At 43.2% G+C, this 26,851-nt stretch overlaps 1 protein-coding gene and 1 long non-coding RNA gene across 10 annotated transcripts in view; one reads left to right on the top strand and one right to left on the bottom strand.

Annotated features, from left to right (window-relative positions):
• PLEKHA7 (pleckstrin homology domain containing A7) overlaps window positions 1-25,531 on the bottom strand; it is a 187,896-nt gene extending 162,365 nt beyond the window's left edge. For 3 of the 8 annotated variants that reach the window (XM_075425429.1, XM_075425433.1, XM_075425430.1), the window contains exons 1-3: window positions 8,979-9,104; window positions 8,769-8,845; window positions 8,545-8,602 (exon numbers count right to left, since the gene is read on the bottom strand). In XM_075425429.1, coding sequence (XP_075281544.1) covers window positions 8,545-8,602; window positions 8,769-8,845; window positions 8,979-9,061 — 218 coding nt within the window. In that variant the 5' untranslated portion in view covers window positions 9,062-9,104. Of the gene's footprint in view, window positions 1-8,544; window positions 8,603-8,768; window positions 8,846-8,978; window positions 9,105-11,610; window positions 11,742-14,028; window positions 14,092-14,582; window positions 14,714-16,405; window positions 16,577-17,228; window positions 17,444-23,839; window positions 24,546-25,470 lie in introns of those variants that run through there. The other 5 variants (XM_075425431.1, XM_075425432.1, XM_075425434.1 and 2 more) reach the window with 4 other exon arrangements.
• LOC142361862 (uncharacterized) lies at window positions 8,952-11,306 on the top strand. Of its 2 annotated transcripts, none has more exons than XR_012764482.1 (2): window positions 8,952-9,030; window positions 10,447-11,306. It is a non-coding gene; the product is annotated as an uncharacterized LOC142361862 (long non-coding RNA). The 2 variants fall into 2 exon arrangements; XR_012764481.1 differs by lacking the exon at window positions 8,952-9,030 and adding an exon at window positions 9,629-9,756.
• Window positions 25,532-26,851: the final 1,320 nt, after the last annotated feature.

The following is a 26,851-nucleotide window of genomic DNA, read 5'->3' as shown; positions in this document are numbered from 1 at the left end:
TTTGCTAGTTTGAAGATGAAAACTGAAACTATGAAATTATGTCATAGGTGAAACTATGACATTTTGAAACAAATATGCAGCTTGCAAAAAGCCAGTAACTCTACATTTTTTCAGATGAAATAAAGTAGAAAAATAATAGCAGCTTTTCTACTTAAGTCACAATCACAGTCTATACAGAGCTCGTGGGGAAAGAAAAAAAAAAAATCACCTGCATGTTGCAGAATCAACATGTATTTTCAAAATGCTCATTGCTCTGCTCTTCGTTCAGGATATTTGGCTTCTAGGAAGTAAATAAAAATATTATAAAAGCCCTCAATTAACAAAACATGATGAATAAAAACCAGTATTACTCAAATGCTTCACTTCAGCAGTGTATCCAAATGACATTTTAAAAGTTTTGGTTGTACTTTTTATTAAACCAAAGATGAAATGTTTAGAGATACAGATAAGCAATAAGGAAAACAAGGGTTTAAACAGAAAACTTGAGGCAGAAAAACGCATGCCTACTATGTATTTGGTAACAAGCTTTTGTACCTGTCTAGACAAGTCAGTGATGTTTTTGCCAAGTACTACGTGGCAGACAATCAAAAAGAAAAGGGCTGGGTGCTTAACCAGATTCTTCCTGGATTTTAACGTCTTTAATTACAAATCTGCTTTTAAATTAAAAGTTCTGCTTCTAAGGACAATATCTCAGAACAGACCTTGTAAAACTGTCTAATAAAGCTACAGGAAAAGACAATTAAACTACAAACAAAATGAGGTTTAAGCCCCATCCTTTACCGTTATCCAAGACAAGGTAATAAAAAAAAACATTTTTAAAAAGGCACATCTAGGAGGCAAAGAGAAAACAAATTAGATTTAACAGTAAATTACAATGTACAGTCACACCGGATAGAATCGGATGTGACATTAAATAAATGACACCACATTACTCAAGTCGGTCTTTGCAGGGATGCAGCACTACAATACTGAAGCAGTACACTTAATCTGTACCAATGAAATGTAAATATTTGAGACAACAGCAAATTTTCGTCAGTAGTGAGGTGAAAACTCATTTTAGTATAATACATCTGCAGCAAATGGAATGAGGGGAAAATGCAGGGCACAGAACCCAGGAGACTTCACAGCATGCACTTCTCTTCACCAAAGCACTTGCTAAGATTGTTAGCAAATTACCCGGAAAAGGTACTTTTTTTATTTCCTCCATTATAAAATACAAAAATATCTTGCATGATATATTTGCCTGCAGATAGGTAATCCTTCTAACTAGGTCCAGTTGCTAGAGAGTTTAACAGCTACTGATAGATTGAAGAAGCAATCTTCTTCAACAAAATGTGTAGTATTAATATCAAGATTCTGCTGCCCCAAATATTTGAGATTCTGTCTTTTCTGGCAGATAATGTATAATAAATAAAGCATAATTAAAAGTGTTGAATAGATTATCTACTTCCTCATCTGATGTAGTAGACATATTGCGCACTTCTAAAAGCAGTCTGAAATGTAACACAAGATGATGAAAACTATTTTTAAGACTATCGCAATACCTACTCGGTACAACTGTATTTATTTTTAATTTTTACATTTTAGACAGACTTTCACAAATACTGAAACCCTCACTGCAACATGCAGCTTCCTAAAACATACGCACATGTTCACCTGCACACCGATTCACTGAATGCAGAAGAGGACACTTAGGAAAGAGCCTGAATTTCTGGCAAGAAAAAAGGAGAAAGAATGTGTACTGAACAAAACGTGGATGCTGGCAGCTCTGGAGAACCAGTCTGTACCCTTGTTTCTGAGCTACAACACAAGTAAGTCATATAACCTCAACCACAATGAAAGCATGTTCCTCTGTTTTCCTGACGACTTCGATTTTCAGAAGCATTCAGCACTGAAAACAACATCTCAGGTTAATGGGAACTATGCTTTAAGTGTACGTTATCCCTGCTGGCCTCCTCAGGTAGTCAAAACTCAGTTTTCCAACACATGTGCATTTCAGAAGAAAGGCAAAGAAGGACTGACAAACCAAGCTAAACATTTTCTGGTGCTGCCTTGCTCTAAAGCCAAACAAAACGCAGCACCTCCCCTTACACAATCCTCCCCGTCACAGAATGCACACAGTGCTCCTCTCCATTCACACCCCTCGCCGAGTCAAACTGCACAGGGCATTTTCCTGGCGCACAGTCCCAAGCTGGCATCCTGCAATTCGGGCAGCGGCAATGTACCCTCTGCCCGCTTTCTGGGAGCCAAACTACCAAGTGCTGCTTCTGCCGTCTGCCAGTGCCAGCAGTCTCTGCCCGGGTACGGATCTATCAGCATGTGTGTCACTTTTTAATGAGTGATCTCTCACTTTAACTGTCATCAAAAAAGGACACTTAATTGTTCCCCAGCTTGAATGAAACACAGCTACTGGTATCTACCCAGCAGGTTCAGTACTCCCAGCTCAGTCCTGTTCACAACCCAGGAGAACAAGAGGTTTAGGAAACCGGCGGTCTGACCGAGCCCAGAGCCAGAGAACAAAGGGCGAGAGGAGAGCAACCCCACTTACTTTCTCTGTAGACAGCTCTTTCTGCCCGCTGCCCCGCCTGCTCACACGCAGCTAAAACGCAGCCACAGGCGGCCCGACCCTCGCCCCGCCCGCGCCGCTCCCGCCGCCCGCCAGCAGAGGCCGCCCCAGGCCGCCCGCCGCTGGCGCAGCCCCGCGGCGCGGGACAGCGCCCCCACGCGCCGCAGGCAGCACAAACGCCAGCTCCGCCATTTTTTCTTCTACTTCTCCATCCCGCACCCGTTTTTCCACCCCTGCAAATTACCCCAGCGAAGTCTAGTCCCCGCACGGACAACTCCTGACTGAGCTCTAGTAGCCAGTCACAACCGACGGATACGGTGCCTCTCAAGACTGATCCAAACCAGAGCGTTACCCGTTGCTGTGCAGCCAGTCCAGGCTTCTCTGCACTGAAGTTTCTCTTGCAACATTTTACAGCACACAAAATCCTTCAATTTGCCAGAGACTATCCTCAAATCTGTTACTGATGGTGTAAACACCTTCACTTTTGGTTGGTGAAGTTCTCATGTGGTTCGAGCTACATAATTTTTATTCCACTTGAGGAACTCCACACAACTCCAACTGGTTACACGCAGCGATGGCAGAGTGAAGCACTACCCTGGCCAGCTCCTCACAGGTGGATTTCATACCGGTTTATATTCTTACTGATACACTAATTGAGACCTTTTATCTAGGTAATACATAATCTATATTGAAGATCTCATTACGAGGCACATCACTACTCCTTACTCACAGTAGCTAAGTGCTCCAACATCTTCTGCTTCTACAGCAATAACCATCACGAAAAACACAGCAAGAAAAGAAAAACTGTATTTACAGCAGGCCGTGAAACACATACAGTAAGTAGTGCTTTAGCCCACCTACACAGCCACGAAAAAGAAACAGTCCTCAACATCCAACTAGGAGCAGGGAAGACAGGAATTTCTGCAGGGCAGAAGAAATCTGTTGATTAAATTAATTAATGAGATTATAAAACAATCTTCTCAGACAATCGAAAGGACTGAACTCAGTAATCCAGATGGTCTCTTACCCTTTAGGCTTCTGTGATTAAATAATCATTAAGAAGGTATCGCCTGCAGCCCACACTGGGCGAATCTGAGCTTCTGCATGGTTTTCAGTAACACGGTACATAAATGCATGTGTTTGGCACAGGAGAATCAGAGTTGCAAAGGCAGACTTCAATTTGTCTGTGTTCTTTGCCTGTTTACTATTTCCAAATCCTTGAAACGCATACCATGCTTATTTGCTACACACAGTAAAAGCTAAATAAAAGAATGAAAGAATAACAGTTGCAAACAGTTACAGACTACTTTATGAACAACAGCGATTTTGTAAAAATTTGGTTCTTGTACCAGAAGAGGCCAAGTTGAACTAAAAACTGATTTCAGAAATAAATAAACCAAGGGTTAATTTCAGATATTAAAGTGCCGATTTCCACTTTTTTTGTTTTTAATCTTAGGCTACAATTGGAATGCAGTGTTACCTGTTGCAGCACTCTAAAACAACCTCTATAGCAGCAGTACCCTTTTTTTAACATACTTTAATACAAGCCAGTTAGGTATGTAATACTGGAAGAATGGATCCTGTCACATAAAGACTCATCTCAATCTTTCAAAGCTAGAAGAAGGTAACAAAAAAAGCATTTTAGACTTCCAAGGCTTTCCAACTTCCCTAAGTCTTTTGGATGCCCAGAAAAAGACAATAAGCAAATGGCAACAGAAGCCTGAACTACAACGCACACATGCCCTCTTTTTCCATCAGTCGCTACTTCCCCTGCATGTCACATCTTCTTCCCCAGAAAGTCTGCCAACCACACTTACCATTTCACATCAGCAACCCAACTACCAGAAACACACTAGAGTAAGCATTAAGTCCTCATTCGCTTCCACATATGCTCAGCAACAACATCCTTTCTGCAGTGACTCAAACAAAGCTGTTGGCCCAACAAACACAACATGTTTCAAAAACACATCAGAGAAAACAAACAAGAAACAAGATGGAGAAGAATAGTGCAAGCTGTCCTCAGCACTCAAAGTCAGAAAATGTAACATCCATGACACTTTTAGACAAAGAAACATACAGGCCTACGATCATGCCTAAATCATTACTATTCTTAAAACAGATCGAAGGTTGGCATACCAAGCAAATTGAACAGCCCATTGTTGCGGTTTAAAAACAAAAGTTAAATTGCTGGTTTTACACATTTTTCTCACTCAGAAAAGAGGAAATAAGTCATATTGACGAAAAAAGTCCAACTGTTCACAAGCAATGGTTGACCAAATCGCAACCTTCCATAACTGATATCGAGTATAGCTGATTACGCCATGTCTTTACTTGATTAACAAAGATGTTGAGGCTATGTATAAGGAAAGACATAAAACTGTATAAAAACTTATCCCATTTTTTCCTTAGGACAAGCTATTTAAGTTGCAAATAAGCCACAAAAGAAACAGTGAGATTTTAGCAAAACTGCAAAATGGAGATTCAGAAAAATCAGTTTATACATAATTTATTTAATGTTTTATTTAGTGATTGGAGGATAAAAGGCAGGACTGCACTAATAGGGTTTGCCGCTATCAAGAAAAACTGAAGAATAATCAAAACAGAGAAAAATCATTCAGGAAGACAACGATGTGCATAAAAGGGAAGAACTAGAATGTAGCTCCATACATGGCTTCCTAATATAAATTACAGTCTTAAAGCAGTAAAGAAAGAACTGGATGTATCAGGCAACTCGCAGTATTCGAATGTGCTCTCAAGTGTGGGTGTCTTCCCCAAATAGGCAAACAAGCCAAAATGCAGAAAACTGAGAAATTTTTAGAGCCAAAAAAGCACTTTTGCTGTTTGAGTCTCACAAAAGCTCATTCCAGCATACGATTCTGTTCACTCACATGCAACAAAGATGACTTCATATTGCAAGAGGTGCAGAGAACTACTACAGGGTAATCAAACAGATGGAGAGCCCTTTTTGAAGGGCTGGACAAAGAACACAGCTTATTTAGTAGAGCAAAACAAGACTAAGAGGAGATGTGATTTCATACAAGCACCCCGAGTAAACAACCAAAGGGAAAATAGTCCCCCTTAAACTACAGAACAGCACTGACACAAAACCAAAAAACCCGCAACCACCACATTATAAACCAGAGCACATTAATTTGGAAAGCTTCTGTCCAGCAGAAGGGGACTTCTGGAAATTTTCAAACTCCCAGCATGTGGAAAGGGGAGAAAAGCCTACCTGGTTTTGATATCAAGCTTGAACAGCTTATAAATCTTTGTTTTACTACATGATGTTTCAAGGTTGTCTGTAATATTTAAGGAAGTAATAAAGACATGGAAGCAAATGGACATAGGATTAATTAGGGGTTGTTTTATTTAAGTCAAAGACAGCTCACATCCAATGTTTTATCTAACATTTTGATCACTGCTGTACCAGAAATCAGTTATGTGAGTGGAGTTAGCCAATATACATTGAGATAAAATGTTTGATACTGTCCCTCACATAAAACTATTTAAACTAAAAATAATTCTTAGTAATACTTCGATTTTATTAAAGAAATAATACTTAAATAATATTTAAAATAGAAATAAGACTTACAAGATACATGAAGAAATTGATCAAAGAGGAAAAAGTACAATAGGTTGTATTAAAAGTGGAAATTATCACAAGAGAGAGGGGTTACTCATAGCATTCATCCTGACACCCTTCAATAACTTAGTAGCCAAGGAGTGAGAACGTGCTCATGAAATTTCTGTAGATGACACCACACTAGAAACTAGCACCAGTACAAAGAGGATTGTATAGTTACACAGAAGAGCTCATGGTTTTTGTGAGCTGGAATGCCAGAAAATGGAATTTAGTAGTACAACATGTGAAATCATGCGTTTAGGAACCAGTAACCTTTTCTGTAAGCTGAGAACTCATCATGTGGAAGCAACGCAGGAGGAATGAACAGAGTAGTGAAGTATGGAAATCCTCATCTAAGGATACTGATGTTTACATGAGCACAAGGGGAGCTCAGTATGTTCATGGAAGAAAAACTGAGAAATTCCACTCGGCGCAGGAAGCCTCCAAGCTGAAAACAGAGAGGCTAAAGCAGTGCTGGGGCAAGTATCACTGTTGAAGGGGATACTGTATCAGGTGAATCTTTGCTGTGAAGAAGTACAGCTGAACAGATTTATGTCAAAAAATTGCTGCTGCTCCTTGCAAAACTTAGCTTGGCTAAAGATGGTCGAGCTTATCCAACTGCTCTGTAAAACACAAACTCCACTGCGTACTTCACTTCCTGCAGCAATTTCACACTAAAGAATGCTATTAGCCTACTTATGACAATGCACCTCATGCAACTATAATTTAACGGATCAGAAATGAAAAGTTTTGTAGCCACCTGACAAATGAAACATGAGAATGGTCTTCCAAATAGAGCAGCTGGGAAAAGGAATCTAAGCTAAAATTGCACCAGTAAGCTTCTGGAAAGGACAGGAAAACAAATAGAGGTATTCCTACAAAGAAGAAAGAAGTCTGTGTTGATGTATCTGTGTAAAGGATCTGCTTACACTACATTTACAGACTGTACAGTTATCATATTTTAGAGTTCCACCAGTCACCTCTGCAACCAGCAGAACTCTTACTCCTGTTTTTCAACGCGCTGGTGACAGTCAAAGGGTAGCTGCTACAAGTAGTATTCAGCTGCTCTCCAATGCCTTGCTGCTATGCTCTGCCCATGAGTTGAACTAACTGCCCAGTCCAGCACTGTAAGCAATTCTCTGGCTCAGCCAGACAAGGACTGACGGGTTTCTCCCTCCTTTGTAGGGAAAAAAGGATATTTTAGGATCGTCTGGAATTTTATTTAAGAAACATCCTAACATGCAACGTATTTATGATGCCTTCAGTCAATTCTGCCTTCACCTGGCCCAGTATCGTTCTCAAGTGTGATCTTTACTAAAAACCTCAAGTTGGTCAAAGGTTTTGGGGTACGCTCTGCAGGCATTTCAAAACTAGGCATCTGTGACACGGCTGTCAGCAGCTACAGGGGGCTGTACTTCATGACCTGGGTGAACCATTCCAGTCCAGCACTGAAGCAATAAGGTAGCCTGAGTGTTTTCCAATACTTTTCTGTTAGTTTCGCTGAATTTGTCATGCATTCAGATTTCCAAAGGAAAGTACAAAGACACCAGAAGAGACACACAACTGTGTACCTAGGGTGCACCGGAGTTTTACTGATTTGATTAGATCTCTATTGTTACATCAGTGTTTACATTTCTAAAAGCCTTATATACGGAATGCTTGAAAGAAACTCTCTTAATTACCCTACTTTACTGCCACATGCTTGCATTTTATAGAAGAGCCTCAATACGCAGCACATATCAAGTTTTCAGCTGTTCTCCGAGCAAGACAGACTACAGAAAGAACAGACAGCCGCAACCAGCCCAGACAAGGCAAGTTCATCTGCTCAGTCCCATCTCTGGGAAGAAACACCGAAAGCCTTTCGCTTGCAAAACTTCACAGCGCTGCATCCGCAGCCACGAGCCGTTTAAAATCAAAAAACCAAACCCCAAGCATCCACCTTCAGCCATGACCGGCGCTCGGCAGCGCAACGCTCCACCTGCCACAGACCACACCGTAAGCGCCAGGAAGGGAAGCGGGAGGGGGGGGACCAGCACAACGAACCCGACAAAAACCGCACGGCGGCCTCCGCGGAAACCTGTTGCCAGAGAGCGCGGCAGGCGGGGGCATCCCCGCGGCCCGCCCGCCAACTTTCCCCATCCGCCGCCGAAGCCGCACGCCTCCGTGTCACTTTCCCTCGCGTTGATCATTAATTAAACCGGCGGGCGGACGTGCCGGGTCGGGGGGGGAAGGGGAGGTGGAAGAGGCCCGGCGCCCCCTCACCCCCCGCTCCCGCCTCAGCGTCCCCGCGGGCGGGCCGGGGCCGGAGCTGGGGCCGCGCTGCCGCCGCCGCCCCCCGAGGCCGGGCAGTACTCACTCGATGAAGTAGCTGGCGCCCTCCTCCGAGAAGCCCTCCTCCCATCCGCGGGGCAGGTCTGCGAGGGAGAGAAAGAGAGCGGGGAAGCAAGGGGGAGAACTTGGCCGCCGCCCCCGAGGCGCCTCACTGGCCGCGGGGGGGAGGGGAGCTGAGGAGGGGGAGCGGAGCCGTTGGCGGTGCGCGGCGCCGGGGCAGGGCGGGGGCGGCCGCCCCCGGGCACCCACCTGAGCGGATCATGTGGCCGGAGTTGACGGGCTCCCCGGTGCGAGGATGCAGCCAGGTGGTGGTGCGGGTCAGGTCGCTGGGAGGGAGAAGCGGAAAACATGCACCTGTTAGCGGCCGCCCGGCCGGGCGGGAGAGAGGGAGGCGGGCGGGCAGTGGCGGGAGCGGGGCCACCCTCCGCCCCCGCACCCCTTCCCCCGGCGCCCGCTTACTCGATGAAGAAGACTCGCCCGTCCTTGCAGACGCCGTAGGACCAGTGCTCAGGTAGAGTGTCCCTCCCCACCGCCGCCGCCATGTTCGCCGTGCGCGCAGCCAGCCGGCCGAGGAGGGGTACGGGCGGGCGGCCGGCGCTCGGCGCCCAGCGCCCTGCTCTGCTCGGCAGCGCCACCGCGGCCGCCGGAGGCGCGGCGCCCCAGCGCGGGCGAGGGGCGACACCTCCCGCCCGTCAGGAGGCTGCCCCGGGGCGGGGGGGGGGGGGGGTGAGGTGCCGCCGGCCGCCTTTGTCCGCCGAGTCCCCTCACGCCCCGGCGGGGCCCCGCCATCAGCCCGAGCCGCAGGGCGCCGAGGGAGCCGGGGCCGTACCGCGCGGGCGGGAGCGGCTCCGCGGCCCGACGGGGAGGGCGCGCATGGTGAAACGAGCTCTTCGCTCGGTGGAGGGCCGGGGCGAAGCTCTCGCTCCGGGCTAGGCGTCCCAGCCGCCGTGCAGGGCGTGTCGGAGGGGGGGCGAGCGCAAGTGTGGTCGCGCTTGACTTCCACCGCGTCCCGGGACGCGCTGTCGCCGGCGGTGGGAGGTGAGGAGGGAAAGGCCGCGGGGACTGCGAGGTTCGGGTAGAAGGGGTGATCACTGCGCGGTTAAAAGGTAGCAGCGGGTCGGTAACAGCCGGTTGACGGAGCAGAGCTGCCACCGGTATCGCAAAGGACCCGTCCCGATCCCTGTGTTCATCAGTGACCCGGAAAAGGAGGGGGTGGCACCGCCGGAGAGCCTGCCAGGTGACTCTGCGCGACGCATCGCTCCCTCCCCGCTCAGGCCAGGGGCTCCAAGATCCCTGCCAGCGCTGGTGGTGGGGAAGCTGCATCCGAGGGCATGGCAAAGTGCTCCAGGCGAAGCTGCAGTCACCGGAAAACGTGGGTTAGGGACAAAGCGGGTGGGACAGGCTAGGGGTGCTGCGGCTGGGCCGCCACGCAGCAGGGCCCTGGCCCGTCTTCCTCTGCGGCAGCTGGCGGAGCCATGGCGGGTCCCGGGTGAGGGGTCCCAGCCGGGGCCTCCCAGCGTTGGCTTGGCCGGGGTGGGCATTGCAGCAGAGGAGAGGGACTGAGAAAGCCAAGGTGGGGAAATCCGCACCCATGCAGCAGTGGTAGAGCCAAGGACGGCTCTGTGAGGTTTTTGCGGTTCTGATGCTGGGGAGAGATAAGGATCAGAAAGCCAGGAGCAGGGATGCTTGCTGGCTCGGGACAGAAAGATGGTGTTAAACAGGGGAAAGACAGGCTGCAAGGAGGGGTGGGAAGGGGTAGACGGGCTTGTCTAGGAGCAAGTGAGTAAAGAAAAACAGACAACAGCTGAGGGCATAGCTGTGGGGGAGAAGGAGAACCCATGCAGTAGGGAGTGTGTAAGAGGGGAGGGTGCTGCAGTACAGGGAAAATAATACATATATGCTTTTTTGTCTTCTAAATAACCAAAAGGCATCCTCAGAAGAAAGTAGGAGGCAAGAAAAGCAGCAGCAGCAATGGGAAGAGAGAGGACTTTGCTCTGTTTCACAGGAGTTTCAGACAACACACAAGTATGGTGCATCAGGACATCATTGTGTGGAGCTCGCTTTCTGGCCACTGTTCGAGAAGATGACGCTACACTAGACCTAGAATGGTCATTACTGTGGGACACATTACAGGCTAAATGTTGGGAAGTGGTTTGATTTCAGACGCAGATGAGACAGCATGGGCTTGGGGGTTTTGTGAAAGTCTAGCAGTCTTACAGCTCCAGAACTATTTCTAATGTCTATAAACTGATTTGCCTGACATTACACCATCAGAAGGTATTCCTCAATACTGCCATCTTCCAACAATTCACAGAATTCTAGTTTATCCACAGTTAAAAAGCAAGAGGGAGTGTCTTCTAGCCCTTTATCCCAAGTCGGAATTTTGGCTAAAAGTTCTAAAACTTCTGTGCTGCTTTTCTTTGCAACCCTAACAATTTTGACTCATTCTGGTAATGTTGTGATTAGATGTGAGTTATCACAGAACCCACAATAAGGTTAGTTTTCATGCAAAGTAAATCAAATGCAAGTTGCCTAGTGTCACTGCATGTTTAGATCTGTGCAGAAGAGAGAAGACAAACTCTTGCTCTGGAGAGACTGACCGACCTTGATGCTCTGAAGTAAGTCTTTCATGCTCTGTCAGCTGCATGAACTCACTGAACTTAGCTTGTAACTCCACCATGCTTTGGCCGCTAGACCACCGTGACAAGATAGGCTTTTCCACTTACAGTGTATTGTAACTTAATTGAATAAACATTATTGTGTTGTGGGTTTCAGGCCCTAAAAACATCTGTACTGGGTCAAAGTAAATGTCTGTTTAGCCTAGTATTCTGTCTCAGATCTCCACAAGAGCAGGTCCCAGGAAAGAGTGTAAGAGTCAGACAATTATATGCAACTCCCCATCTTCTTCCCTTAACTCTAGTCTCTACATCTAATGCTTGCCTTCAGAAGCCGTGAGCTCACAAGGCTCTTGAGCAAGATGTTGTTTCCATATGTAACTAGAATGAATCTCTTCTGTGAACCTCTCCAGAGCCCACATAACTTCCATCATCCAAAACAGCCCGTAGCAAAGTGTTCCAAATGCTCATCTTACCTGAACTGTGTATGAAGAATCACCTCCTTTTGTCTGTTTTAAACCCAGCTCCTGTTTCATTGATTGTCCTCAGTTCCTGCAATGAAAGAGATGCTGGTCATCCAGTGCAAGCTCCTGCAGGGTCAGCACTGAATTTAGACCAGGTGGCTCAGGCCTTTGTCGAGGTGAGGATCTGAAAACCTTCAAGGGCGGAAATTCCACAGCCTCTCTTAGCAATTCGTTCCCATGTCCTTGTGGTGAAAATACTTTCATTATATCAAGTTAGAAGCTCCCTGTTTCAATTTATCACTCTTGTCATATCACCAAATCTTGAGTCGATGCATCACAGTACCTGCAGGATTATCACATTATCACATACACCTGTTAATTCCAGATAAATGCATTAGTGAAAAAGCATGTTTTATACAGTAACTTGCAGAGGTGTATTCCAAAATTAAGATCAAGGTGAAAACTTACTCTAAATTCATAGAAGTTCACATGCTTACTTGTCTTGGGCTCGTCAGGAAGTAGGTTTGTGATTTAGAGCCCTTGAGGAAGAATGCCTCCAGGCACCATTCATTAATAAGATTACCAGATTCTTCTGATTTTTCTTTTTTTTTTTTTTTTTTCCCCTGCATGCAGCTGGTGCTCAGGCTCTGGTTCCAGTCCTCCCTGACTGATCTCAGCCACTTGTATTTTCTATTGCATACTATTCATTGCTCTCTAGAGGCACTATCTGGAAGAAGCTATTTGGAGTTAAGTTAGGAGTTTCAGGCCACAATATCAAGAACTCGGCTAAAGGAAGCGAAATATGCTATTCAACAAGATTAAGGGTCTAATAAAAGCTAGGAGATTTGAGGCTCCCTTTGTTGATAACTGGGTAATCCAAGGAGACATGCTGAGGTCCCTGAATACTGCGAGTTTGAACCCACATTTGGCAGCCTTGTAGGAATGCGTTACTAGTGTTACTTGCTCTGTCTGCATCTCATGGGAGCGCTTTTATAGATGACTTCATTAAGTTTCTTCTGCCTTGGGAGAATTGTGATATACTTTAAAGTATGCCAAAGTCTGTATCTACACTTTGCTATTTCCGGAATAAAATCAAACAACTGAATATGAACACCCTTTCTACCTCACCTCTTTCCTTTCTTTCCAGCCTTTGCCCTTACAACTCAGCTTCACACTGTCAGTGCCAACATCCAAATAGTCTCATTTCCCTTTTTTCCACTTTTACTACAGACACCACCACCCCCTGCCCCATTCAGGTCTGCATGTTTCCCTGCGTTTTTTCAATCCTTCATACACTGTAACTTTTCAACAAAACATGGAGCGGGAGTTTGGAAATAATGCTGGAGACACTGTATAAAAATCTCCAACCAAAAAAAATTAAAGCATAATTTCCATCAGTCACAATTAGATCCAGTGTCCGGGAGGTTACAGAATCGCAGCTGGATTTCAGGCTGCTGTATACTCTAATGATCTATTTCATACTTTTCTGAGAATTGAATATAATTGAATTTGATGGTCTTAGAGGTCAAAAGCTGCTGCTGTTTCAGGAAACTTGACTGAAGTGAGATACAATGCATAGAAAAGCCTGCTAGTTCTGACTTTTTCGTCATGGCATGTATATTTTTTAAAGGACAAGCACAGCCCATAAAAGGTATGAGGCTAGACGGAGGCGGAGTGTTTGAAGAGCAATGAATGAATTATTAAATCCTGGTTAAGAATGCTCATAAGCCACAATGCAAAATGTGTAATATGCCTTTTAGCACAATTTACTAGCTCTGCTCAGAACAGCTGAGAATTAAAAGCACAAAAGGTTTCAAGGTGAGACAGATTAATTTGCAAGACAATTTCGGAGCAGTTTCTCCAATTCTTTTTCTGATTACACTCAAATATAGGTTGTGCTACCGAGTTGTTCTTCAGGATTGTGCAGTGAGAGTCCCATCTATCAGTGGCAAGTGCTTAAGAGACCAGAAATCAAAACACTGATTGTTACAGGTAGAAGAATATGTTAATCAGACAGTAGCAGAAATATAAGAGAGATCTGGGAGAAACTAGGCAAATCCACATTCCAGGAAAATTTCTGATGCTGTTTCTCCGAAACTGCAACACTTTTTCAGATGATGGAAGAACTTCACTAAGGAATAGCTATGGTGTATTACTTCAAATTAGGGAAAGTAACTTTCACTGTTGAACTCTCACACAGCACAGGAAAAAGCCATGTCAAGAGAACAGTATTAATGATTCAAAAAATTGCACAATAAGAATAACAGATTCCTTTGTGCCTGGGTAACTCAAGGAAACATGCTGAGGTCCCAATTGCTGCAAGTTTGAACCCACAAAAATGGTGGACTTCAGACACTCTAGGGCACTTCTGGGTAGCTTTTCTTTGAAAGGAATTCTAAAGAAAAAAAGAGAATATATGTAATTGATTACCTAATGTCAGTATCTCAGTGCAGAATAAAAATATTAGTGACATCAACAGGACTCTTCAATAACCTGAAAAACAAAAAATGGCCATGCACAGCTAAAGCCAGTGTGGTGCTATAGGATAAAGGAACACTATAAAGAAATGATCAAACATGCAGAAATATTTTTATTTTTCTTTTAAGTCTGAAGTCTAAAAATTGTTCACAACAAGAAGAGGACGAATTAAAAATATTCAAGGCAAAGAAAGACCAAATGTTACCGTACTGGGTAGGGAAAGCAACAAAAAGATCAGTATTGTATTCTTTCAAAATGAGAATTTAGTTGATGGTTTTTATCACATACCAATCAAGTTTATTCCATGTTCATCCATTTCAGGGTGAGTAGAAATCAGCTTGATTTATGCCAAGATAAATTTGAAGACAGATACTACATAGAAATTTTCCCAAAAGTAATTAGCAGTGAAACAGACAAAGTAGGAATGTGACAGTGTCCCTTCATCACCAATTTCTGAAGGCTGGTCCAGGCAAGACTTGTGTCAGGGAGATTCTAAGTATACTCACTTTGTCTCAGACCAGGAGCTATGAACAGATGATCTCACAAGATCCCTTTTCGCTTAGATTTCTGTGAAAACAGAAGCTGATTCAAAAAGTTAAGATTTTTAGAAATAGGTGGATGTCAAAAATTGTCATCACTTGGTATCTACTAAAGAGCACCATTGTCGAGTGGCTATCTAGCTCACCAAAAGAATAGATGGCAACCATTTGAATTGAAAGATCTCTCTTATTTACAAGAAGAGGAAGGACAATCCCTGATGTAGTTAAGCAAGATAAGCAACTTGCACAATGGTACTACTGATGACATGACTAAATACAGAGCATATGCTCATTCCGGATCTGGAATGTTTTCAGTTGAACCACATAATCCACAGAAGTTGGGAGAGCTAGACATAAGGAAGGGTGGCAAAAGTCACAGGATATGTATAAAAGTTAGGCAAACCATCTGCAAGATATCACCCATTTTCAGCTGAAGTACCAGGACAGGATTAATACATACAGCTTGCAATGCCAAATACATATTGAATAGAACAGGAAAGGTATTGTCACCAACAGATTGTGTTTTGTCTCTTTATAAACACTAACATTAAATGAAACATCTTTTGTGTTTTGTGCACAGGGCAATTTATGCTGTGGGGAAAGTGATGGCAAATTTTAGACAAGATTTTTAGAGCCTGTTTCCCTTGCAACAGATTGAGACATTTCCCTAAATTTCCACGGCACTAATGTCAGACAATAGAATTCTATGAGTACCAGCAGATAAACATAGCTGACAAAGAAGGATTAAATAATGGTAAATCTATTGTTGAGGGAATTCCAAATACAGAAAAGTGACTTATTAATTTTCCAGGCCACTGGAAAGAATATAAACAAGTTCTAATTGTAGCCACAGTTCCCTTGAGATAAGGTATGGAACATGGCAGACATTGCACGAGACTAGTTTTCAGGCTCACTGTAGCACTACACAGTACAATCTGACTGATGACTGCACACGTGGATCAGCCGAGGCTGTAACACTGCTGAGCAAGACAGATGGGAAAATGACATTGAGAAGGCGACACTCGTGCTGCATAACAAATCCAAACTTCTCCTTCCAAAACATGCTGAACTCTCCTAGGAGTAAGAAAAATGGTGATTATCTTTAGTTAAAAGGTTTTCTTTTCCAAACCACTATCAGTATTTAGAAGTGTGTTCATTCTGAAAGTACCTTTTGTGGAATCCAGAAGATATGTTCAAAACAATTCTATTTTCCTTACAGATCTCCTTCATTTTTAAAGACATACTGCTGATCTACCTTTCAGATGCTAATATCTGAATATATCTAATTACCTCTCTCACATGAATATCCTGTAGCCCAAAAGGTTTAGGTTTCAGGAATCAAGTTCAGCTTGTCCCTTGAAATGCATGAAAATACATGCAAAAGCAAAAATGAATGAATACATTTCCTAATGACGATGTCAATTTACAATTTTCTGTCACACAAGCTTTTATGATTACTATATTTAACACAGTCCTATTGCTGCTTCTCTTCATTTTCTCGCTTCTGTTTCACAAAGTCCAAAAATTTTACATACCTAACACCTAGAATCTTTGTACTAAGATATATTTGGTAATCAATAATTAAGTAACAAGTAGTCATAATTTTGTCATGACACGTGTCTTATCATTGTAAACACAAGTGGCAATAGTTAAATGGCTGCATGGCATTCAAGTTATTTGTGGAAGGGAGAAATACAAAAGCAGAATTATGTGCCAAAGTTACTTACAGGACCATTTCCAGAAATTTAACAAAGATTTTTATAATGAACAGTTGAGGGTGTTTTTCTTACTTTTTTTGGCAAAGGACACTGTAGGCCTGGCAGCACTGAGAAACCCTCAGTTCTTCAACATTTATGTGCCTGTGACTGTCAACATCTGGTTTGTTTTCAAGCAGACACTTGAAGTCAGTTCCATGTTTATGGACACAAATAGGCTTACTGTCATCCCATGGCCATGGGCACCTGAGTGTGAAGAGCAGATCCTTGTGTGAGAAGTGGGACAAATGGAAAGACGGACATCTCTGACCTTTAAGACTAAAAGCTTTAAAATTTTAAATCAGACTGTTGAATTCTCTGAGGTTTCCTTATGGATTATGAACTTTACTCCTTTCCTCAACATGAGATACCTCACTTCTGTATTCCCATCAAAGCTTTTTTGCCCAGCTTTGAGTCCGCTACCCTGTGTAATAGTCCATGACTGCTTTTACCCTTTTCCAGCACCTCTGGCAAGTGCTATTACCATATTTGCCTTTTTTTTTGCAACTACGTACCATACTCAGGGCAAGCAGAATGTACCCAAAACTTCACCCTGGAGTCCCTTAATAACACCCCCACATCAAACTCCAGAGAAGATTCAGTTTTAGCCTCTTCTGCCCCGTCTTTCTAGAGTTGTTATTTTCTCAGCAGGCTTATAACTCACCGAGGTCTCGGCCCTCTTCCTAAATAAGCTTTTGCCCGGCTGAGCAATCTCTTCCCACTGTGTTCTCCCAGTTCCTCTTTCCAAGACTCTTTTGCAGGAGAATCTAAGATTTTGGTTATCTGCTTGTCTCCAGAGGGAGATAACTGAGGGTTAACCAGGCTCCTTGATTTTTCTGGTAACATGAAGTGTACATACCTCATCGTGGGTTTTCCAACATCCTGCTTCTTTCCTGTTTCTTCCTGCTTGCTGTTACAACCGTAGCAAATGAGCCTTCTTGCCAATCCTCCACATCTGTTTTTGACTCTTCCTATGCTGGACTCGGGTCCTTCTGTGATTTTCCAGTCTCCTGCTACACATCTGTATCCCTCCACTCCTGGCTTCGATGGTTTGCAACAGCAATCAGTCAGTTTCTAAAGACAATGTGATAAAGCATCTGTATGTGCGCATGACACAGCCAGTAGCTATAGTAACAGAAAAGCACACTTAAAACAAAAATGGAAAAAAAAAAAAATCTGAGAGAGATCTTTCATCTTTTCCCCCATCTCCAAATGTTGCAGGGTTCCATAAATATCCTCCTGCCTATCTTCACCTAATTGTATCTCCTCTTAGCCCAAAACAGGGTGAGGCAGAAATACAACTTTCTTTTGCCCTGTTTAAGGAGGAAAATAAATAAATAATCACACACAACAAAACTAGAAAGAAAGTATCATCTCCTTCCCAGAAAAAAGAAAAAATAAATCAGTAAGTACCAAATCCATGACAGACAAAACTGTCACTATTGCAGTTCTGCCTTGATTTCTGATACAGGTTCAGCCATAGGACCCCTGCGGGCTCTGAAATTAATTTCCACTGTTCCCTATTTATTGTCTTGTTCTCTTAGTAATCTTCCCTTCCTGCAATAAACCATCAGCATGACCAATGCCTCTCAGTTTGCAAGTCAGTTCAATCTCAGATGTAACGGGACTGAACAGTTACTTTTATTCCTCAAGAAGATGGATGGGTTGCAGATGTGTGGCTGCAACTTTTGGGTTACAGCTGGGTCTTCAGGGCAGCACCGCCCGAAGGCTTCACCCAGGACGGAGGCTGGCATCATCGCCTGGCTGCCCGCTCCTCCACCTGCGGTCCCCACATCCCGGGGGTGCAGGTGGGTTCACAGGGCCGTGGCGCCCAGCATGGGACCCAGCCCTGGGGATGAGGGTTCCCGCGGAGCCTCCCTGCCTTGCTGAGCGCACACAGGACCAGCTCCTGCAAAGCAGCTCCCCGCCTCAGGCTGCTCTGTGGGAGCTACCAGGGTGCAGATCCCCAGGGAGTCCCGGGAGGAGTTTGGGAGGTTAGCAAGGGTTTGAGAGATGACATTCTGCCCAGCGCGGTGCTGTGCTGTCTAAAGACATCTGTTCAGATCCTGAAGCAGTAAGGCCACACACTGATGCTCGTGACCCAGCTCCCTGTTGCACAAACCTGGAGAGCAATTTCTAATAATTCAAATAATTCAAAATACAAAGAGCAGAGCCCTCTGCAATTGAGAAGAGCTCTTGAATCTGGCTGGACTGAGTCAAGGTATTAAAGGAAAGATGCTTTATTTAACCCTCGTATATTCTTCATTCCTCTAGAGCTTGTGTAGGTGGACTTCCACAGAAAAGACCAAAATAGACTCAGTGCCTCAGCTTACTTTGCCACTGAACAGGTCAGCAGGGTGCCAAACACTGTTCAGTAATTTAATGTGTCATACCTTTTCATTCCTGCTTTTTAAAATATGCATGTTGAAATAGATAAAAATACAGACTCAATTCATACAAAAAGACGTCTAGTGAACTTCATTATTTTATATAAATTAAAAGAAATGAAACATTCTTCTTCATTTACCGCAGTATTACCTTTCAAAAAATTATTTTTTTTTATTTGATACTCCCTTTCCTGGGGGACTAATACTCTTCCATATATCGCTAAAGTATATAAAAATCTGTCACTATTTACAATAAAACCCACTTGGAATAGATTTCCGTTTAATCAGTGAAATAAGTTACCATGCAATTAAGGAGAAAGAATTATGCATTTCAGCAAGTTATATCTGAGATTTATGAAACGGGAATATTGTTATACCTGATGCAATTTTATATTTGACATCTCTGCATTGTTATTGATTAATGGTTAAAACTCTAAGATTGTTATAAAACACAGCTGTAAATAACTTTTATTTAGACACCTAATGGATATGACCTCTACAAATGATGAATTATATCCCACTTCTCAATTACAGAGTCCCCTGAAATCTAATTTCAATAGTAGCTGGGCAGATTAAATACAAAAAAGAACAAAAGCAAGGCAGTTCGCAAAAGGCTAGATTTTTTTGCTCAGCCCTGTATAGCTTTTCCCCAGACTGTTTTGTAAAGTATCATCTTTCTCAGTATCTTACTAGACCACGGTAATCTGGATTTACATACTGATTCATTCAGTCTCAATGTCAATCATAACATGAAAATTTAATAAAAACAACTCTAATTGTTCTTCAGAGACTTAGCAATAATTACTCGCATATCATCTCAGGCAAGGAGATGTCTTTCACACGTTCTGGTTTTCAAGACTAGCAACTGTGCATTTCTTTTGGGCACCGCATACTTCTCCAGTCAGTATTTCATTCACTGAGATGTTGATGGCTGCCTTAACAACACATCACATTGGGGTTACACTTGATAAAATTGGAACAGTTTTCTGTCAACAATAATTATGTGGGTGTTTTGCTCATTTCCTGCTATAGCTGTCCCGTGGCAACATTTTTTAAATACATAAATGACTCCTTCCATGACATGTTTCTGGCTCAGGTTTGCCAAAGGCATGGTGAAAACAAAGAGGTTTTTGATAACTCTCACAACTACTTCCACGATATACAGATCTGTATGGAACGTGCTAATTCCCAAGTGGAGGGTGCAGCTCTGCTGTGGTAGTAGCGGTGGTGGCCTGAGGTGTTTCCAGAGACAGGTAACAAACTAGCATTTGCACTTCGGGCCGTTCTCTCCACTTGCTGGTGGATTTCCCAAGAAGTGCCTCAACTGAAGTTCATTATTCCCATTAACCCTGCTTTGGGGGTTGTTGCTGCTAAAGCAAATCAGATAAAATCATGTTAAAAAATCCACTTTTTTATGAGCATTACCTCCTTCTAGAGTGCTGAAAAACAGCTGATGGTGTTGGTGATGATATTGTCATATAAACTCTTGAAAAGAATTAAAGTTTGGTACATGGGAAATCAGCTTTGTAATTTTCAGTTGTAGCTGTTCAGAGATTATTTACTTTTCTGAGATGATTTTGTTGCTTGTGAATCAAGACTAAGATAAACAGGTATGGTACATACAGTTCATCAAGCACTTAACAAGAGGAGTTAGGATATTGTAGACTTATACCCTCAGCTTTGTGAACGTCTAAATTCTGATGTAATAAGCCCTGATGGCAGGATCAAGTGCACCTACAACTCCAGCCATTCATGTATTAGCTGCACTGATCAAATTAGCAAAAACGGTACTATTACGGCTATTTTTTTCTTAATATGAACACCCTGACTAAACTTGTTTCCTTTAAGCTGATGCTAATGTAATGAGAAACATCTGGAGATTGACAAAGTAGATCAGATTCAGGCTGGATTTTTAGAAGAAACCGTGTAATAACCCACCATATGTCCCTGGAAGCATCCTTTCTTTTGGTTTTAACATTCTAGAGGGATTTTAAGAACAAAATGTAGCACTAGCCAAGTGTAAGATATCTAGATGTATGGAAGATATATATATTTCAGATATGTCTAGAATAGCATTCAGTGCACAACAGTTTTGCGCTAGAGAAAAGAAGCACAACTCAAAGTAAGGCGACATATAATGACCAGCTGTATGTTGGTATGTTGACAAAGCCCAATGTGCCTGGAATGTCGAGAGTGAATCTTTGCTAGCCACATATCAACTGTCTTTTGTGTTGTCATGTGGATGTAAAGGAAACCATGAGTGTTTGCTATCAGCATCTGATTAACCGCTGAATTCTAGCCATAGTTTTGGAACAAAGAACAATTTTATTTGATGCCAACCATTGTCTGTAGCAGTGAAACAGCACGGTTTCCATTAGAAGAGGATGAATTTGAATTCTGATAACATGTGGGGACGAAATGTTAACTTAAGCCAAATGAATATTCATATAGGAAAGTGAAAATAGATGTCAAGGACTTGCTGCACTTAAGTCCTTGGTTACATAAAAACTGTACACCATTCAACAAAACAACATGGTTTCTAATGATTACTTTCCCCATATAATTTATTCATCTATTCCAGAGCAGTGTTTTGGGGCTTAATGAGTATTTGTAAAGCTCTGGCTGAAATGCACTCTCTAAATGCGAAACATTGTACCATTTACAATGAATGGAGTAGTGTAGATTACTGGTTCAAAAAAGCCCCTGAAGCTCATCAGCATGTGCATTTGAAGGGTGTATTACTTCACCAGCTAGGAAAACCCCCTGTTAACGTCCCATCCAGTTGAAAGGGTAAGTGTGCTTCCTTCCCACTCAGTCCACTCTGAAGTGCAGAGAGAAAGGAAAAGTCATGTAACTTTATCTCTTCTCGTATTGTCGCTCCATTTCGCCCTTATTTTCCCTATATGGGGCAATCACATCTCAAAGAACTTTTCAGAGAATAATTAAAGAAGATTAAGTAGCAATAGCACTTCCTTCAGAAACAGCTTTTCTTCATTTCTAAAAAATGATAGCTGTCTTACTGACGTGGTCCAAATCCCTCCTCTATGTCCTGTGAGTTCAAGCAGTTTTATCACTATCACTAACATAAAGAAGAGACTGCTGAAATACCAGAGGAGTTGAGCTCCTTCAGCCTGTCTCTACCACCTTGACAACCTATTGAAGTCAACTGTTATTCCTTGCATGACCATGTTTCTCCCTGGAGGACAGCTTTCTGAAATACAGATTTCTGGAAGTGTCCAACATACAATGGACTTGTATCAGCAGAAGGGGCAAACAAGATGAGCTCATGTTTCCATGTGCTGTCTGCTTGATGATGTGTTCTCTAGCCCACTGTTGCAATGCCGTTGTATCTGTTGAAGATGTTGTGCGCCTTTTTAACTAGTTAAATGTCTATCTGAAAAATGAAATTTCCAAAATGGTATTTTTCTTAAACTCTAAATTCTTTTCATTCTTTGTACACTATGATAAAGTTGCATTACCACTAATGACAAAAACTGATATAACACTAGTGCCAGTGAAGAATAGTTTCACTAATTCCAGAGGAAATCCAAGACCAGGTTTCAGTATGTAACGAGAAACATTGGGCACAATAAACATTGTGGAATTAAGTAGTCCTTTTTCCCATGTTAACTAACTGTTGCACAAACACTTTATCCCTACATGATGGCTGTCTTTGCTGTGCACAACCAATGGGAAGTCAGGAAAGGCAAAACCCTGGCTTTTAACATCTCGCACCTTTCTGCTCATTAGTGCATCCCTCCCACACCTGTAAACGGTGGCTATTTCTGCAGTGGCTCTTGCTGTCCTCATACGTGGCTTCTACTCCATCTCAGGACACAAGAGAGGGTACAGTTTATATTATATGCATCAATGCCAATGGACGAACAAAAAAGAAAGCTGTCAGCGGTTCACGGCAGCCTCATGGCTACATGGAGATAGAGAAGGATACAAATTATTGTACGTTCTCTGTATTAAATAGACAACTTTCAAGTTAAATGACATTTTTCCTCATTAGCCAGGCACAGTAACTAGTTTGGCTAAAATCTAATCTAATAACCAGGGCTCAGTGTAGAGGCTACATTCTGTTGGGAAGGAAAAATTAAAAATAGCAAAAAAATTGCCCAGGAGAAACATTACTGGAATTCAAGATTACACCAATTTCCTTAGCAGTGCTGTATATGCAGATAATATTTATAGCAACTAGCATCTATCAGAAAGAGGCGTTGTTAATTAAAATGTGTTGTAGCCTAAGATTACATTTTATTAATTCCTGTTTGCCAGAAGGTCAAGTCTAATGATTTCCTCTTGGAGTTACTGTTTTTTGCAATTGGACCATTAAAATTTTGATTCTTGTTCTGCTTGTGAAGTTATGCAGATTCTTGCAAACACAAGTGGCAACTCCCTGCTCTTTCAGTGTTCTTTTTAAGTTTTTGCCCCAATGGGATTCTCTGTTTCTCAAGGGAAAACAGCTGCACATACAACATCAGGAACTGTAATTAGTTTTGCACCAGTCCAGAATAAAAGCTGTGCATCCAGATAACCAGTATACTCCAGCATTCCAAATACCCAGTTCCTGTTCTCAACTACATCATTGCTGCTTTACCACAGCTGTGACACATATACAATTCCTTCTGAATACTTAATGTTGAATCACACTGTAAATGCACATTAAAGTATGTATGACATTTTACAGAAAATCACATATTCAAAGCATTCTAGACGAACGAGATGTGAATTAAAAACTAACCACTACCTTTACTTTAGTTGCTTGGGGGGTGGGAACGTCCTGACCACTGTCGAGAAAGTGTATTAAAATCTCATCTTTTAGAATATTTTGGGAGCATGCAGAAGCTCTGTGGAGAATATCAGAGTGGTTGGATGGATAGGCAGAGACACGAAGTCATGCGACCGATTTATCCAATTAAGGACCAGGCAATGGTTTGTCATGAATCTGCTCAGAGCACATCTGTGCCTAATATTACTAGTAGCAGTAGCACATAACACACAGCACATTCCACCCTTCTAAGTAATAGTAATAAGTCTCGAATCCTTCTAAGTAGTATTAATTAATCACATTACTGACCTGAGTTCGCAGAGGGATCAAACCAAAGGGAGTTAACCAATTAAACACAAGTAGTCAGTGCTGGGGAAGAAAAAAAAAGTCAGTCCAAGTTTACTTGAAATTCTTTTCATCCCGACTTGAAGAAGTCGATCTGTAGTTTATCTCATCTGCTGTATAGACAACATGATTAGTCTTTCTAAATTTACTGTTAGGACAACCAAAGTTACATCCAGTCCAGGAGCCACTGAAGGGCATGCTTGACTTTACTTGGATTCAGCCTTTGAAGTCAATGAGGGTGTTCGCCCAGCCCAGGTATGCATACGGATGCCTATAGCTTCAGGGTCTCACAGCCTCCCAAGGTACAGAAGGACTCCTCCTACAAGCAGATCAGTGCTGTGCATCTTCCAAAACGTTTGGCCATAGCTGGCAGAGGTAGCAGGTGCACGGGTGAGGAATTTTGGAGCTTCACGCCTATTTTGCACACCTTAGTTCAGTTCCTCTGTGTATTCTGGGCACCCCCAGCACCTCTGGTGACTGAAAGCATCTTGTGGGACCAGCACTGCTGTCCTGTGTCTGTGCCCAGGCTTCACTCTTGTGGGTGCTTTTAAAGATGCAGCCTCCTCAGATTCAGACACCAGCTTAGCTGTCCCCAGCGATCCATGCCATGTATGCTGGCACAACAAGTGCAAATATTTGTAATCAAGCCTCACAAGGGGTGCCCCGTGACCTGAGAGCAAAGAGCAGGTACATAGCGAAAGGCGAGGAAAGCGTGTTCAGACAGGTAAGGGGGAGCAGAAAAAGAAACGCAGCTGCTCCCTAACACAAGGGGTATTCAGGCAGATTTTCAACATTGTTTGAATCTTGCTAGTTTTACATGTCCTGAATTTGTTCTACAATTTGAAAATCCTCTTGTTTTGGCATTTGCCTGAGTAGGAATGTCGTTCCTAGCTCCTGCTTTTGAGCTCCTGCAGGAAAGTCTCTCAGCGAAAACAGCTCTCATCTAAAGAGGCAGCAAATCAATGTCAGAAAACTGTTGTTGATCAACTTCCCGCTTTCCCATTCCCTGAAGCAATGAGCTCTGAAAGGCTTCGTCAAGGAACAAGAAAAAACAGATGCGTACCAAAGGTCACAGTCAATGTTTTCTAGAAAATATTAATCGTAAGCAGCTACTAAGGCTTTGTTCATGTAAAGAAATATCAATGTAACTAAATGCGTTCAGCACCTTGTTTGGTGAAGTGCTACCCTCCTCCCGCGGCGGCATGGCAGATTATTTAAGACTGTCTAAAAAATCAGATGTAATGTTTTTACCAAGAGCAAAGGCACATGGCTGAGAAGGATCTGAGTATGAGAGCAATGCAATCTACAGCTGAGGCAAGCTAAGGGCACAGTTACAGCTTGTTACCGGTCCCATTTTGTCACTGTGCCAATGCCAGCAGCATAGCAATGGGAAAAACATCGGGGGGAGGGGGGGGCTAAACAGCATCTCCACTTTACCTGCAAGTGAAAAAAATTGCTGTTCTTTCCCCGGGCCCCTTGTGTGGCCTTTCTGAGTCCTTGCAGGCAATCTGAGGCACACAAACATTTGTCTCTTTTTCCACCTGCCAGCGAACCAAATTCTCTACTCCCTGATCCCCTTCCTTCCCACAACTTACCTGAAGTAAATCCTGCCTCCAGACTTGACCTATACCTTGAAGCACCTTCCAAAAACGATGCAGTTGCAAAATGGTACAATTGTCATCTGCAGATAAGGCTCGGTCTGTTCTACAAACTTTGATGATAACGGCAGGTCAGCTAAGCATGTGAAAAAAAATCCACACCTTATCTCATATGGCTACAGTGGCAAAATTACAGAGTATTTTCTTGGCTTACTTTATGGCTCTCTGGAAAGTAGGGAAATAAGCCCTGCAGAAAAACTTCCCTCTCACATGCTGCACCTTCAGTATGGCCCTCTGCTATCCCGGCTGCACCAGCGCAGACAAAGTAATAATACTTACAAGTGTGAGATATGCATGTTTTATAACAGCATTCCAGTGGGAGTAACTGTAACCAGTTCTAAGGCAGAACTCGGCAGGTTTAGGAAAGAGACTGAATGCTGTTGTACCTGTGATAGCAGTGGGCTGGATCCAACGACCCAAAAGGTCCTATATTTCAAAGTAAAAAAGAAAATGAAAGCATTGGACTCCTGTAAAAACAGGGTTGAGCGTCAGGAAGAACAGCAGCAGAAAGAAGCTGGTTACACATTAGCCAGCGCACGTGCTCCTAGGTGGCTTCTGAGGCTGGACTGCTGAAGCTCACGGAGAGAAGTGCACAATCCAGCAGGGCCAGGGCAGACACTGCCACAGAGAAGAAGAAAATATTACAAAGCAAGAAAGAAAAAGTGAAAAGGATAAAAAAAGCAACCCTTCTCCACCCCCACTTCATTTCCCAGACACATAACAATCTCGGAAAAAGAGTGAGAAGGGAGATAATATTTTCAGGGGCGGCAATACAGCCACAATTCCCAGCAGCAGGGAGACTGGACAGGCTGTTCCTTGTGGCAGTGCAGCGACTAGAGACCTTAACTGCAATGAAGGCACTACTGACAATGTGTCATGAAATCACGCGCCGAGAGATCACTCCTATCTGGAAAACGCAAGAAAAGAGAAGGGACGGAAAGTAACTTATCCCAAGGGTGAGTTACCATTCAGAGTTACCAAATGCACCCCCCTGAGTGTAAGTACAGCTGCTGCCCTGTCTACTAGACAACTCTTTTGCCTCACTTCCCTCCCTTCTATCTCCAGTTCTTCAGACCAAAACCCACTCAGTGGAAGCCCACTTTGACCAGATTTTGGTGGGTAGGAGGACCCAGCGGCAGATACCAGAACAATGCAGAACTTCCAAAGCCAGGAGCAATGCACGGGTTGTTCTGCAGAGGGTATAACCTCAACCCGACCATTGTAGGAAGGGCGATCTGGCAGATTCCCAGGAAAGAGTTGCACAATATTTGTTGAGCTCTAACTGTATTCCGCAGGCCTGGAGGTGGAAGAGGGGAGA

Source organism: Opisthocomus hoazin, chromosome 7 (genome assembly GCF_030867145.1).
Source record: "Opisthocomus hoazin isolate bOpiHoa1 chromosome 7, bOpiHoa1.hap1, whole genome shotgun sequence".
In the NCBI taxonomy this organism is placed as follows: domain Eukaryota; kingdom Metazoa; phylum Chordata; class Aves; order Opisthocomiformes; family Opisthocomidae; genus Opisthocomus; species Opisthocomus hoazin.
The sequence above is the reverse complement of the archived record's forward strand: the minus strand, read 5'-3'. Positions and strand labels throughout refer to the sequence as shown.